Source organism: Liolophura sinensis, unplaced genomic scaffold, assembly GCF_032854445.1.
Source record: "Liolophura sinensis isolate JHLJ2023 unplaced genomic scaffold, CUHK_Ljap_v2 scaffold_145, whole genome shotgun sequence".
Classification (NCBI taxonomy): Eukaryota; Metazoa; Mollusca; class Polyplacophora; order Chitonida; family Chitonidae; genus Liolophura; species Liolophura sinensis.
Genome location: NW_027018084.1, coordinates 14,847 through 29,877, shown reverse-complemented (window position 1 = coordinate 29,877; position 15,031 = coordinate 14,847). Strand labels below are relative to the sequence as shown.

General features: G+C 41.0%; 1 protein-coding gene across 1 annotated transcript; it reads right to left on the bottom strand.

Annotated features, from left to right (window-relative positions):
* Positions 1-3,025: 3,025 nt before the first annotated feature.
* On the bottom strand, positions 3,026-13,345 carry LOC135481482 (monocarboxylate transporter 12-like). Its single transcript, XM_064761292.1, has 6 exons — positions 13,010-13,345; positions 9,757-10,227; positions 8,502-8,645; positions 5,155-5,976; positions 4,727-4,777; positions 3,026-3,635 (listed from the first exon to the last, which is right to left on the bottom strand). The coding sequence occupies exons 2-6, from the start codon at positions 9,959-9,961 to the stop codon at positions 3,409-3,411; spliced, it is 1,449 nt and encodes a 482-aa protein (XP_064617362.1). The 5' UTR covers positions 9,962-10,227; positions 13,010-13,345; the 3' UTR covers positions 3,026-3,408.
* Between the last annotated feature and the right edge of the window lie 1,686 nt (positions 13,346-15,031).

Genomic DNA, 15,031 nt, shown 5'->3' with positions numbered 1-15,031 from the left:
GCGGTACGCTTGATATGGCAAGATATGTTATAATATACAAATGATTTCCGTCTTATGTGTGCGTAATGCTAAGAGAGAGCGACAGTGTTATCTGCCATTAGGCCAATCACGCTTTCGACTTTCATGTGTACGTTCAGGTTTCCGGGATTCACGTGTATGGCCAGACTTTTGGCCTTCACGTGTATGTTCAGGCTTTTGACCTTCACGTGTAGGATCATGCTTTTGTACTTTACGTGTACGGTCAAATTAAAACCTTTAATTTACACAACAGAGACTGGGAACATTTCATGAATCCACGACTCATATCTCAGGCTGATGTTTCGTGACTTGAGTAACACGGGCATGAATAACTGATGACAATTGAGGTGGCCCAAGTTTGCCACTCACATATGTCCAGACTAACTATACCTGATGGCCCCACGATATTACGATAGTAACCTCTATTAGTATCACATGCCAGAGTAAACAACACAAAACACAGTCTAAATAAGGTAGAGGAAGTGACGATTTCCAGCTGGAATCAAACTAAAAGTTCTAAGTATGATGAAACGTAAAATTTCAATTCAGTTCACATACAAAGTTTCGAGTGGGTTCAAACTTAAAATTCCAACCAATATCACATACGGATTTTCTCAGTTGGATGAAACATAAAATTACAAGTAATTAATCTACATCCAGATTACCCGAAGGAATCGAATATAAATTTTCCAATCTGCATAAAACACAGATTTTCCAATTAAACAAATACCCACTACAATTACTATAGTAGTTTCTAAAGTATTACAATCAGACTTTCCAATACATGAGATCAAAATTTTCCCTGCTGTATCAAATCCATGTTCAAAGTATTTCAATAAATCTAGCCATCCTTGTACGACTGACTCCAGATATCCAGGACGACTCACTCCAAACATCCCAGTACGACTCCCTCTAGACATTCCAGTATGACTGACTTCAGATTTTCCCTATACCATTAATCCCAGACTTTCCAGTGCGACTGACTCCAGTACTAGTCACCCCAGACTTTCCAATATGAATGACTCCGGACTTCTAAATACGACTGACTTCAGGCTTTCCAATGCGGCTGACTCCAGACTTCCCAGTTCGACTGACTCTAGACTTTCCAGTACTACTGACCTCAGACTTCCCAATACGACTGACTACAGTACATGTAGTTGAATCCATATTTGCCAGCTACAGCATGGAATCAAATCTAGATTTCCAAGCGTAAGAGATCAAATTTTGATTCTCTAATGGAATAAAGAATTTAAATATCACCAGGACTTTGGTGGCATTACACCACAATGATTCGTTTGGAATTTCCTTCATACTGAAAATAAAAGACATTTACAACACACATATGTACATATTAATAGACCTTCACTGGTCCGTGGATTAACAACAGTTCGTCTTTCTTCACCTTCCTAACTCCCAGTTTGTTCACCGGAGCTTCAGTATGTACCTATGTCATTTATCATATTTTTATTTATTTATTTATTATTTATTTGTTTAATGAATTTTGGGGGGTTTCACCCTTTGTCCCCTGGATGGATTAAGACCATTGAATGACTAGTAGTATAGAAAATGAAAAGTCTACGGAACCAATTACGATGAACAGTTTATTTGCATAAGAGCGATTTTTGTCTTCACGCTTAAATAAGAGGCATCTTGGCAATTGTTTGTTCTGAGTGTTCCCATGTTTTCTTCCAATTAGCGCGTGTTTCTCAGATCACGGAGGTAGAATATGAATTCTATTCCACGAGGCGCCTCTTTCTAAGACTAGGCGCCTCTTTCTTAGACTAGACGCCTCCTTCTCAGACAAGGCGACTCTTTCCCCTAACTTCGTAAGTCAATTTTTTCCTAAATTTCACCCGTGAACCACGTAGCTTTATTGTATTATAACGTTGACAACGCTATGTACGAAAAGATGTCACGGTAAATTTGATTAATGAAGTTTTGTGAAAGTGGCACCAGGTCTACAAACGGAGGCAGGTTTTTGTACATGTCAGAATGCCATCATGACATTAACCAACACAAAAAACGCCACTACGTTTGCAATACAATTTTTCTTCTTTTCTCTAGACACAATTAAGTTAACACCAACGAGCAAGATCTGGTTTAATCTGGTGTATAGGTCTAAATAATTCTCCTGACACACAATCACCTCCAACTATCATTACAGAAGTAAGTCACTTTATATACTGGGAATGAATTATTAACTGATTGGTTGACTGAAGAATGTTTACGCGGTACTGAAGAATATTTCACTTTTCCACGGCAATCCTATTCCTACAGTTCTACGCCCATATGACTCCCTGCAGCACTTGTCTTGTGGCTTTCTGATTAGATAAAAATCGAGTTTTCAGTTGTATATATAATGTAATCCATAAAAACCAAGCCACAAAATCAAACAGATAGTTACAAAATTACAACAAGTAGGTGCCGTAAGTTTCATGGTTAAAAAATTACAGCAAACAGAAGCTGTAAAACTTTTCACTGTTACAAATCAACAGTGTTTGGACTTTGGCTAGGCTTGGGTCTTTGTTATGCATCACTTGAAATTTTTAAGGCTAACAGTGCGCATCACAGCATTCGCAAGTTTAGTTGTTTAACATTTGTAATAGTGGAACTGTTAAACTGATTAAGATTGATGTATGTAGACTTGATATCACATTTACCAAAATATAAAAACCTGTGGATTACAAATCTTTGTCATTATACACCCATATTATACACTAAGATTTGACTTATTATGCGTTATGGCGGACAAACTCGGTGACACGAAGTAAAAAGCTTGGGTACATTCCAGGTCTGTGGTTTGAATATTTAAATTGGTCACGACCTTGAATGTTTTCTCCTCCTGTGTGAGAGCCGGGTATGAACGCGCAGGGGCGTAGAGGTCCGTATGGCACCGCTGAAACGTCGGGAGCCATCAGCCCTTGCGTTGTAACGTTGTAATGTCAGTGTTTTAACGCGGAATGTACACTTCTCAAAACAGATAAAATGCATACAAAATAAACGTTCGATTCGATGTGAAAACGAAAACACCTATGTCGTTGATAGAATGTATTCGATGATGACGTATACGCTTGTGACATGAACTGTTAGAGACGAGAAACATTGCAAACGTTTTTGTTATATCGCAAAGCGCAAAAAAACAGAAATGAGGAACATTCAGAATAAAAACTAAACCGTATGAAATATGTTTACTGCGGAAGGGTATGTGGCAAGGTCTGGAAACAACCTGCGGATGGTCGTGGGTTTCCACTGGACTCTGCCCGGTTTCCTCCTACTATCGTGCTGGTCGCCGTCATATAATTGAAATATTCTTGAGTACGGCGTAAAACACCAATCAAATAAACAAATGCTGCGGAAGGAAATACATCCGCTACATGCTGTGCTCCGTATTTAATCAGCGCTGGGAACTTGCAGTTGGACAGTTCTGGATCTGATTTCGAGGTAAGGGGACGGAACTCCTGGTATAGACAACTGGCTCGCGTATAGCACACTGCTGGGCCGCGAATGGGGAGGGCTTACACACTCCGGGTTGTTAATGTCTAGCTCCGCGACGTCCCTGGGGTGCTTGAACTTGATGAGAACGAAACCCAAGACTGCGCTACATGCACAGGAGATACCTGCAACAGACAAGACAAATGGTTGCTCTAGGCTGCCTTATCATCCAACTACTAGAGCTGCTAATTCTCTACTGAAGGCCGCTGGCACAAAGGGATCGTAGGCATAAGTTCATTGTACAAAGATCTCGATCGTAGCTTACAGTAGACACCCTCTTGCACCAAAGGGTTGTAAGCTACGATAGTGGTAACTTACAATCAGAAATTACAATCGGATCCACCCTGTTGTAAATATTTACAATCGCCCTAAAATTAACTTTATGTACAAATATTTGCTTTAGATAAACTGTTAGTTAGTACTTTTCAACTCGACTTGATGTGCAATGTAAAATTGTCATAAAAATAGTTTTCCATTTACACGATGGTGGTTGGTCTCAGTTCACAGACACAGGCAAACCAGCTTATACTTTCGCTTAATATACGAAAATTATAGTCCGGGGAAACTTTTCTACTTGGTTGGGATTTTGTTGGTGTGGGAGTACTAAAGAATATTTCGGTGATACCATTCCATTATTGGATAAAGAAATCGAGCAGTGCCTGATATAGAAACTCACAGGTACCTGGAAAAGCTCCTGACCTAAAATACCAAACCAGGTAGAAAGAGATGGATTCAAATACACAACCCCAAGTTCATTTCCTCAGGGCGGTCCTGGGGACGACTCGGCCCATGTCGGACAGAAAACTAAATTTCTGAAAAGTTTGCTGATAGATAATACCAGGCAACATGGCGGCCAGTGGATTCAGACGCGTCCTACTGACTTCGTCAATGCCAGCGCAAACACTACACTCTCAAAACTAAAGTGTTACATTTAACACTATACAGATCATTAGGAGTGACTGCACATCTATAAAGTGTTAATGTTTTAACACTAGCCGAAGTGCGACACATTCACATTCCAACTCTTTAAATCGCCACTTCAAACGCAGTTTAAGAAAGCAATCACTCCTCATGATCTTTACAGTGTTAAAGGTAACACTTTAGTTTTAAGGCAGCAGTTATAGAACCGATTAACACACCATCTCATTTTGCTCAATGCACATGGCCATTTTATGTCCTGGAATCACGCCGTCATTATGATACGTCTTTAACTTACCTGCAAACACAAAGCTGCACAGGTAAGACCCAGAAGACTCAGCCAAGAGAGCTGAAATACACCAAAAAAAATGATTGTGACTAAAGAGAAATAATGGATTATTATATTTATTTGATTGGTGTTTTACGCCGTACTCAAGAATATTTCACTTATACGACGGAGGCCAGCATTATGGTGGGTGGAAACCGGGTACAGACCCAGGACCATCCGCAGGCTGCTGTCAGACCTTCCCACGTATTGGATTATTTTATATGTCTCGTTTAACGTCATACACGCCACTTTTTCACTCAAAACATCGCAGTCAGTAGTATGACTGGACAAAATGGAAACAAAGCCTTGCCATACAGAGGCTGCTGCCAAGTGATTCTTAAAAACCATAACGGTATGCAAGAAGACAACAAATGCAAATAGAGCCTTGGGATTTTTACCTGCCACAGGAGGTCCTATCAAGGAGCCAGTTCCCGATACCATCATTTCGATGCCAAAGGCTGTGGCAAGGTGCGCCAGTCCGGCCAAGTCTTTCGTCATTGACGTCAACACTACGTAAGGTCCTCCTGTGCACAGTCCCATTAAACCCGCAAATGCCATGGACATTGTGAAAGTGGGAGGAATGAAGGGAAACCCTGTCACCAACACGGCCATTACGGCAAAGGAAGCAGAGTATAAAACAAACTTGTCCACGAAGGCCACGGTAAATCCCGCGAGAAGTCGCGAGACAATGTTACAGACGCCCATGACGGTGAAGAGAAGCGCAGACTGTGTCATGGTGGCTCCGTTGAACACCACGTAGCTGGGTAAATACAGGTTCACCAATGATATGGTTATACTCCACAGAAAAATACTGCTGCAAAACAAAAGCATAGGCACGCTAAGAACGACTTTCAGAGAAGTTTTGATCGTTTTCTTCCAGCGAGACCCCGGCGCAGAAGGAGGGTCATCCAGAGATGGTTTCTCCTTGAGGGCTCCTGAAGGGTCGGAATCATCAGCACGATTTCCCCAATGGGACCTCTCCACGCTATTCGGTCGGCAGATCATGGCGGAGAGAATCAGATTGGCGCTAATCCCAGCCAACATCATAAACATCCCACGCCAGCCGAAAACATTCTCGAAGAATCCAATTAGCGGAGCCCCAGCTACCATACCAATTCCTCCACCCGTGACAACTAAAGCAATGGACACGCTCAGATACTTGTCGAAGTAAAACCCTATAACCACCAAGCAAGGTGTATATACCATGCTCGCACCCATACCTGCAAAACAGATAAATTCCATTTTCAATGAAGACGTACAAATTTAAAGTGGTATTGATTACAATCTTTTGTCGAAAACGAGACTTCAGTAATGAGTGCTCTGGTTTTCATGCCCCGTTTTTTGGTATCGAGTGTGTGACGTCATAATAATAAAATGTCACCTTCAGAGATCATTTGGACCAAGAGGAATGTGAGCTTTTCCCTCACCTTAGCTAACATTAAGGACAGGGGTGAGGCTTTAGATTAAAAGGTCTTTGAAAATTGTTCTCTACATAGCTGACAATAAGGACATGGTGATGTTCTAGGCTATCAAGCCCGTGGGTTTCTGGAGGCTACCGCACCTGTCATTGAACACAGTGTGATGTTTTAGATTAAGGCTCCCGTGGATTTCTACTGACTACCTCACCTGTCATTAAGGAGAGAGTGATGTTTTAGATTAATGTTCACCTTGGTTTCTGCTCAGTACCCCACCTGTGATTAAGGTCAGTGTGAAGTTTTAGATCAATGTTCAGCTTGGTTTCTGCTCAGTGCACCACATGTTATTAAGGGCAGTGTGAAGTTTTAGATTAAGGTTTCCCTTGGTTTCTGCTCAGTACCCCACCTGTGATTAAGGACAGTATGAAGTTTTAGATTAGGCTTCTGTAGGTTTCTGCTGACTTCCTCACCTGTCATTGAGCACAGTGTGATGTTTTAGATTAATGTTCACCTTGGTTTCTGCTGACTATTTCACCTGTCACTAAGGAGAGAGTGATGTTTTAGATTGATCTTCCCCAAGGTTTCTGCTGACTACCTCACCTGTCATTATGGAGAGAGTGATATTTTAGATTAATGTTCCCCTTAGTTTCTGCTCAGTACCCCACCTGTGATTAAGGACAGTGTGATGTTTTAGATTAGGCTTCTGTAGGTTTCTGCTGACTACCTCACCTATCATTGAGCACAGTGTGATGTTTTAGATTAATGTTCACCTTGGTTTCTGCTGACTATTTCACCTGTCACTAAGGAGAGAGTGATGTTTTAGATTGATCTTCCCCAAGGTTTCTGCTGACTACCTCACCTATCACTAAGGAGAGAGTGATGTTTTAGATTAATCTTCACCTTGGTTTCTGTTCAGTACCCCACCTGTGATTAAGGACAGTGTGATGTTTTACATTAAAGCTTTCGCAGGTTTACGCTGACATTATAGAGAGAGTGATGTTTTAGATTAATCTTCACCTTGGTTTCTGCTGAATACCCCACCTGCCATTAAGGACAGTGTGATGTTTTACATTAAAGCTTTTGCAGGTTTACGCTGACATTGTAGAGAGAGTGATGTTTTAGATTAATGTTCACCTTGGTTTCTGCTCAGTACCCCACCTGTGATTAAGAACAGTGTGATGTTTTACATTAAAGCTTTCGCAGGTTTACGTTGACATTATAGAGAGAGAGATGTTTTAGATTAATGTTCACCTTGGTTTCTGCTCAGTACCCCACCTGTGATTAAGCACAGTGTGATGTTTTACATTAAAGCTTTTGCAGGTTTACGCTGACATTATAGAGGGAGTGATGTTTTAGATTAATGTTCACCTTGGTTTCTGCTCAGTACCCCACCTGTGATTAAGCACAGTGTGATGTTTTACATTAAAGCTTTCGCAGGTTTCTGCTGACTACCTCACCTGTCATTTAGGAGAGAGTGATATTTTAGGTTAATGTTCACCTTGGTTTCTGCTCAGCACACCACCTGCCATTAAGGAGAGTGTGATGTTTTACATTAAAGCTTTCGCAGGTTTACGCTGACATTATAGAGAAAGTGATGTTTTAGATTAATGTTCACCTTGGTTTCTGCTCAGTACCCCACCTGTGATTAAGGACAATGTGATGTTTTAAATTAATGCTTCCGTGGGTTTCTGCTGACTACCTCACCTGTCATTATGGAGAGAGTGATGTTTTAGATTAATGTTCACCTTGGTTTCTACTCAGTACCCTACCTATGAATAAGGACAGTGTGATGTTTTAGATTAGGAGGCTTCTGTAGGTTTCTGCTGACTACCTCACCTGTCATTTAGGAGAGAGTGATATTTTAGGTTAATGTTCAGCTTGGTTTCTGCTCAGTACTCCACCTGTGATTAAGTACAGTGTGATGTTTTACATTAAAGCTTTCGCAGGTTTACGCTGACATTATAGAGAGAGTGATATTTTAGGTTAATGTTCAGCTTGGTTTCTGCTCAGTACTCCACCTGTGATTAAGTACAGTGTGATGTTTTACATTAAAGCTTTCGCAGGTTTACGCTGACATTATAGAGAGAGTGATGTTTTAGATTAATGTTCACCTTGGTTTCTGCTCAGTACACCACCTGTGATTAAGTACAGTGTGATGTTTTAGATTAAGGGCTCCGTAGGTTTCTGCTGACTACATCACCTGCCATTAAGGAGAAAGTGATATTTTAAATCAATCTTCCCTTTCGTTTCTGGTTTCTATCTAACCTGTCATTAAGGAGAAAGTGATGTTTTAGATTAATGTTCCCCTTGGTTTCTGCTGATTTCCTCACCTGTCATTAGGGAGAGAGTGACGTACAGGTGGTCCAGTCTTGTGACAAATGCACTGGATGTACAGCCCATGAAGATGAGGAGGCTGCCGAGCATCATGGTCGTTCTACAGCTGGTCATGTTTGTCAAGAATCCAATGAACGGACCTACAACGGTAACGGTATTTATTTATTTGATTGGTGTTTACACCGTACTCTAGAATATTTCACCTATACGACGGCAACCATCCATCTAAGATGGCATTCCAGGGATTGTCTTTAATGCATATAAAAAAGACTTTTGCTCCTGTCTTTGTCTGGACGTTTATTGGAAGGCCAGGTTATGTAAGCTTCGAAACAGACATTATCGTATATTGTCAACCAAAGTTGACGTTTCACGTCAATAGTTGCAAGGCCAATTCACAAAACAACGCTCAAAATAAAATACCAAAGAACTAAGAAAGCATGAAATTAATTACCGCCGTACTCAAGAACATTTCACTTATACGACGGCGGCCAGCATTGTGGTGAGAAGAAACAGGACAATAGCCCCGTTGAAACCAACTAACCATCCGCCCGTTGCTGCAAGACCTTTCCACGTGCACACAATCAAGACGGATTCAGAAATGATACAGAAGTGTGCATCCCTTATTGAAAGAAAACAATAGCTCAGTCCACCTTTGAAACAAAAACAACGTTAGGCCCATATGCAGGAAAACCTATTCAGGTGATGTATCTCTGGTAGTTATCGTTGTAGTATACTAATTGGATTTATCTATTTATTACATTGATGATTTACGTCACAATAATATTTCATTTATACGACGGCGGCAAGCACTATGGTGTGTCTGAGGTCTCCTTCGTGACTGAAAAATTGTTAAGTACCACGTTAAACCCCAAACACTCACTCACTCACGCACTATTGTGTGGAAGGCGGTGAGAGGCTCCTGAATCATTGTGCTGCGCTAGCTCGCTAACGACTCGGCCACAGAAATAAAAACCCCGTCAGTGCTCGAAGCAGAAATTATTTAAACATTTTTCCAACACATGTTTCTCGGTTTTAGAATTAAATTTGTTTGGAGATGAATAACCGATTATCTTGTATCTTTGTAAAGATCAATCTAAAATTAAGCCAATCCCAAATGCCTGATGTAGTCTATTGAAGTTCATTAAGTCACTATCATTAATTATCTCCATGGAGCTGTAGAGGTACAATCAACTCCAATAACAGAAAGAAGAAGATATGTATTAAGCGTATGGCTAAGTTAATCCGTGTTACCTGGTAGACTGAGGAGACAGGAAGTGATACTGAGTACCCAGGATGTTTTCACCAGTCCCTCATCGAACGTGTCTAGCAGGACGATCTGTATGACGCCTAAGCTATACAACAACACGGCAATGATGATTTGAGCGAGGATTGCCGCTGGCATAACAAGCCAGGCCCAGCCGCGGTCCACGTCACGTGCTCTGTCCCTGGGGAACATCCTGGATGCACTGCCTAGCGGTGTAGGATGGAGAGGAGGGGCAGATCCGAGGGTGGGGAAGTGACGAAGCGAGGAGGGCGCCGGCTTCAGCAGACCTGGAGCAGCATCTCATTCAGGCACAGGTCTACCCGACCCTGACGTGAGAAACGGATTCTGTGGTGTAACGAAAGCCGTCCCCATGTCAGAACTTGTAGACAGCGTCTCCGTCCCCTGGTCCTAGGTAAACCACCATAACAGTATGTTCCAGCTCTAGATCGAGGCGCCCCCTGGAAGCAAACAAACACATGTAGGGTTGAGCTATACCCATATTCATTTACACACCTGTATGAGCGCGCAAACCCGATCTAAGATTACGTTCACCTGGGGCTTTACATAAAGCGGGGTTGAATGGTCTTTATCCACGCAATTGACTAGTCCTTCTGTGATACGCACCTCTATTTTATTCCAAGTACATCTTGAAAAGTCTGTACAAATATAAGTAGGATATGAAAAGTAAGGTTTGTTAAACAGCAATTAGATCCGCCAATTTTTTTAATAATACAGATAAGCATTCATGAAAGTGGGTCACGATACAGTCCACGTAATACTTCTTTCCTAACGCACAGAGAAATGTTCACGGAAGCATAAGCCTTAATCCATAACCCCTGCGCCAATGTAAGTCTCTATGATACATTCATACTACAATCACCATCGAAAAGAACGGACAATAACAAGAGTACTTGCTTATGTCGCATAAATCCTTCTCCAAACAATAAAATGTTTCTCCAAAGGGCACAATGATTCTCGAAACACAGTGTTTTCTAATCAGCCAAATGCTTTCCTAAACAGCACAAAACTTCTCCGAATATTCCTCTTAACGGCAGAATGCTTCTCTAAACAACACAAAACTTCTCCAACCACCACAATGTTTCTCTAAACAGCACAATAATTCTCCAAACGGCACAATTCTTTTCCACATTACACAACATTTTCCTGAAAAGTACAATGTTTTCCCAAATGATGCAATGCCTTTCTAAACAGCACAAGGATTCTTGACACAGCACAATGCTTTTCCAAATGGCACAATGCTTCTCCAAACAACAAAATGTTTCTCCAAACAACACAATGCTTCCCCAAAAACAATATTTTTCTAAACAGTACAATTCTTCCCTAAACAACACACAGCTTCTCCAAACAGCACAATGATTCTCCAAACTTCATAATGCTTTCCTTAACAACACAAAGCTTCTCCATCCAGCACAATGTTTCTCTAAACAGAACAATGCTTCCCTAAACAAAACAATGCTTCTCCAAACGGCACCATGCTTCTCCAAATAACAAAATGTTTCTTCAAACGGCACAATGCTTCTCTAAACAGCACGATGTTTCTCCAGACAACACAATGTTTCTCTAAACGACACAATGCTTCCCTAAACAACACACAGCTTCTCCAACCACCATGATGTTTCTCTAAACAGCACAATGGTTCTCCAAACGGCACAATGCTTCACCAAACAGCACAATTCTTCTCTAAATAGCACGATGTTTGTTCAAACAACACACTGTTTCTCTAAATGGCACAATGCTTCCCCAAACAACATAACCTTTTCTTACCAGCACAATGTTTCTCTAAACAGGACAATGCTTCCCCGAACAACACAATGCTTCTCAAAACGACATATTGCTTCTACAAATAGCACAATGTTTCTCCAAACAACACAAAACTTCTCCAAACAGTACAATGTTTCTCCAAACGACACAATGCTTCTCTAAACAAAACAAAGCTTCTCCAACCAGAACAATTTTTCTCTTAACGGCACAATGCTTTCCCAAACAACACAATTCTCCTCAAAACAACACTGTCTTTCGCCAAACAACACAATGATTCTCCAAACTGCACAATGCTTTCCTTAACAACACAAAGCTTCTCCAACCGACACAATATGTCTCTAAACAGCACAATCCTTCTCCAAACAACAAAATGTTTCTCCAACCAGCACGATGTTCCTCTAAACGGCACAATGCTTCCCTAAACAACACAAACTTCTCCAGCCAACACAACATTTCTCTAAACAGCACAATTCTTCTCGAAACGGCACAATGCTTCTCCAAACAACAAAATGTTTCTCCGAACGACACAATGTTTCTCCAACCAGCACAATGTTCCTCTAAACAGCACAATGCTTCCCTAAACAAGATAATGCTTGTGCAAACGGCACAATGCTTCTGCAAACGGCACAACATTCCTCTAAATGGCACAATGCTTTCCTAAACAAGACAAAAAGTTTTTCCAAATAGCACAATGTTCCTTTAAATAGCCCAAAGCTTCTCCAAACAACGTAATGCTTCTTCAAGTAATAAACCGTATAGAATTCCTAGTATCGTCCTTTTTTCAGAAACAGAAAGAATTCGCGTCCATTATACTGCGCCCTCCGCTCCACGTCAAACCGACGATGAGTTGACGAGAGATGACATTATCTCATTTGCATAAAACGCTGACCGGCTCGTGGAATACGAATAATTCCCCGATACTATACTCCACTGCAGACATAGGGTACTGTTTTATTTTTAATACTTCATTGTTGTTTAATCTCTCAATCATTTTTCACTTATAGGATGGCGTTCCGTTTCATGGATGGACGAATATGGAGTGCCTCGCGTAAATCACCGAGATTTTGGCATACAGCATAGTATATAGTGCTAATGTCATACTAAACAGATAATATAGTGCTGACGTCATACGAAACCGCTTATATAGTGCTGACGTCATACTAAACCGCTAATATAGTGCCGACGTCATGCTAAACCGCTAATATAGTGCTGACTTCATACTAAACCGCTAATATAGTGCTGACGTCATACTAAAACGCTAATTCTTAAAGATTATACACTCATTCATTAATTTACACAGTGCATTTGGTGATAAACGCCATTGGTGACGGACTAAGTCTGAAATGTACTATTCTTATTTAGTCCTCACTCATCATAAACTAATAGATATAAACGTTCAAAATGGACATGGATAAATCATGGCAAATTTAATTACGCTGGAAGCGGTTTGCACATGACCTCATCCTTTCACCAAGAGGTCGTGAGTTCTAATCCTGGTGTCTCTGAAATTTCGATGTCTTGTCGTCGGGATTTTTGTCCAACAAATGATTCGAAGAAAGATAGCGGTTTTCTCAGGGCGCTTCCCAGCTTTCTGTGTCACACAGTTTCCATGTACCGACATGATGCTTGTACCGACGTACACCACATACTAAATGTGCCAAGTAGCATTCTAGGCTCCGCATTAACGCATACCAATGCCAAATAAACTACTCACCCTGATTGATCTGACCTGAGCCTTTACAGCCTTTTCAAACCTAGACAACGTGACAACTGACAAAATGGATCCAGGGTATTTCTCATAGTATACATTCCCCGGTAAACACAAGACCACCCGACTGTCCTACATACAAGCACGACTGCTAGCGCAAAGCACACCACAATGTTCCAGGAGTAACATGTCACGCGCTGGACTCGTGTGAAGACTGGATTCAGGTAGACCAATAAGTAGAGGAAAACCAGTCGTGACACGCCTTTGGGAATTCTCTGCAGATACGGAAGAACCTCATTAGTACCCAGACTAACTGAACACAAGAGACTGACAACATGGAACGACCTAAAATGCATTAATTCTGTCCGTACTTCCAGGTATTTTTCTGTCAAGCTCAAGTATAAGGGATGGCCATATCGATATGAAAAAGCCTGAATTGTGTGTTCATTGACTAATTATGTCTGTACACACTTCATTTGTCAAGACTGGTTGAGTACTTCTGGAACCTTTCTTGATTTTGGAAAATGATCTGGATTTAGTGCATAATGTATATACTGTAGTGTATATGTTTATCTGATTCATCTCATTGATGTTTTACGCCGTACTCAAGAATATCCCACTTATACGATGGCGGTTAGCATTGTGCTGGGAAACTTACGCCTATCTGCAGATTGCTGTCAGACATTCCCATGTGTGGCCGGAGAGAAAGGCAGAATGAGCAGAGCAAGTTTCCGTACAGATGCACGAGCCACGTTTCCGGTGTCAGGTCAAACACTTCTTAATCGAGACGACCCTAAGTGGAAAATGGAGCCTGGAATACCACGTGACCGGAGGAAAATCTTGCAGTCGTCCATGACATACATAAAGTACAATGAGCCATTATGAGCAATTCTAGACGAGTGACGTCTAAAATATTGCAATTATATAACACAGTTTTGCTTATATCATTTGTTTTGCTTAAGCCATAGTGCGAACTGTCAGAGGTAAATTGACAAGAGGCTGTATTTCCCTGATGGTTACGTGTGACCATTTTCCAACTATATGTCACTGTCGTCGATGCCCCGAAGAACATTGTATCCAACGTTAAGCTTAATAATCGGAATAAAGCATGAGACAACTTATACTGAATTTTTTTTAAAAAACACAGTGATATATTAAGAGATAACTTATATTGAATTATTTTTTAAAAACACGGTGATATATGTAAAATGTGTGACATTCTTACCCCTTATATCGCGTGTTCCGCTATCTAAGTTCGCTTTACACGTCTGTCACCACGAGACAAGCTTGACCTTTGGAGACTTTTTAGCCTCACCACTTGTCCTCGCGTGGAACAATTTAATCAGAAATCATCGATAAATTTTGTTTCAAGTTTTGGTCAGAATTCTGTGGTGCATACTTTAAATAATGAGATTGCACGTGTAGAAATTATAATTAGATCAAAAGTTCACGAGGATTGTTTGTCTTTCCTAACATCACTTCCTGTATCATCGCCGTGAGCCCAGTGACATCGGTGTTGTTCAACATTTCTGTAAGAAAAAATTTGCTAGTTGTTTCAGTGATGTAAAGCGAATGTAGATATTGGCGCATCCGCTGTAAGGAGTATGACACCATGCCTTCTTCTATGTCTGAGTTTTAGGGGGGTGGGGAATGCACCTGTGCAAGGTATATAGTTCATGTATGCTACGTCAGTTGAACGCTGGTGTAGTATAACCAGTCGTGCATTCGAGCCTATTGTAAACTACAGTGGCACCAATTAACTCTATACATAA

Bases quoted from the DNA above. Each gene is read 5' to 3' on its own strand.
- LOC135481482 (XM_064761292.1), bottom strand. From the start codon at position 9,961: ATGTTCCCCAGGGACAGAGCACGTGACGTGGACCGCGGCTGGGCCTGG. The intron at 8,646-9,756 runs GTAACACGGATT...TTACCGTTGTAG, and splicing joins CTGTCTCCTCAGTCTACCAG to GTCCGTTCATTGGATTCTTG. The intron at 5,977-8,501 runs GTGAGGAAATCA...TCTGTTTTGCAG, and splicing joins CACTCTCTCCCTAATGACAG to GTATGGGTGCGAGCATGGTA.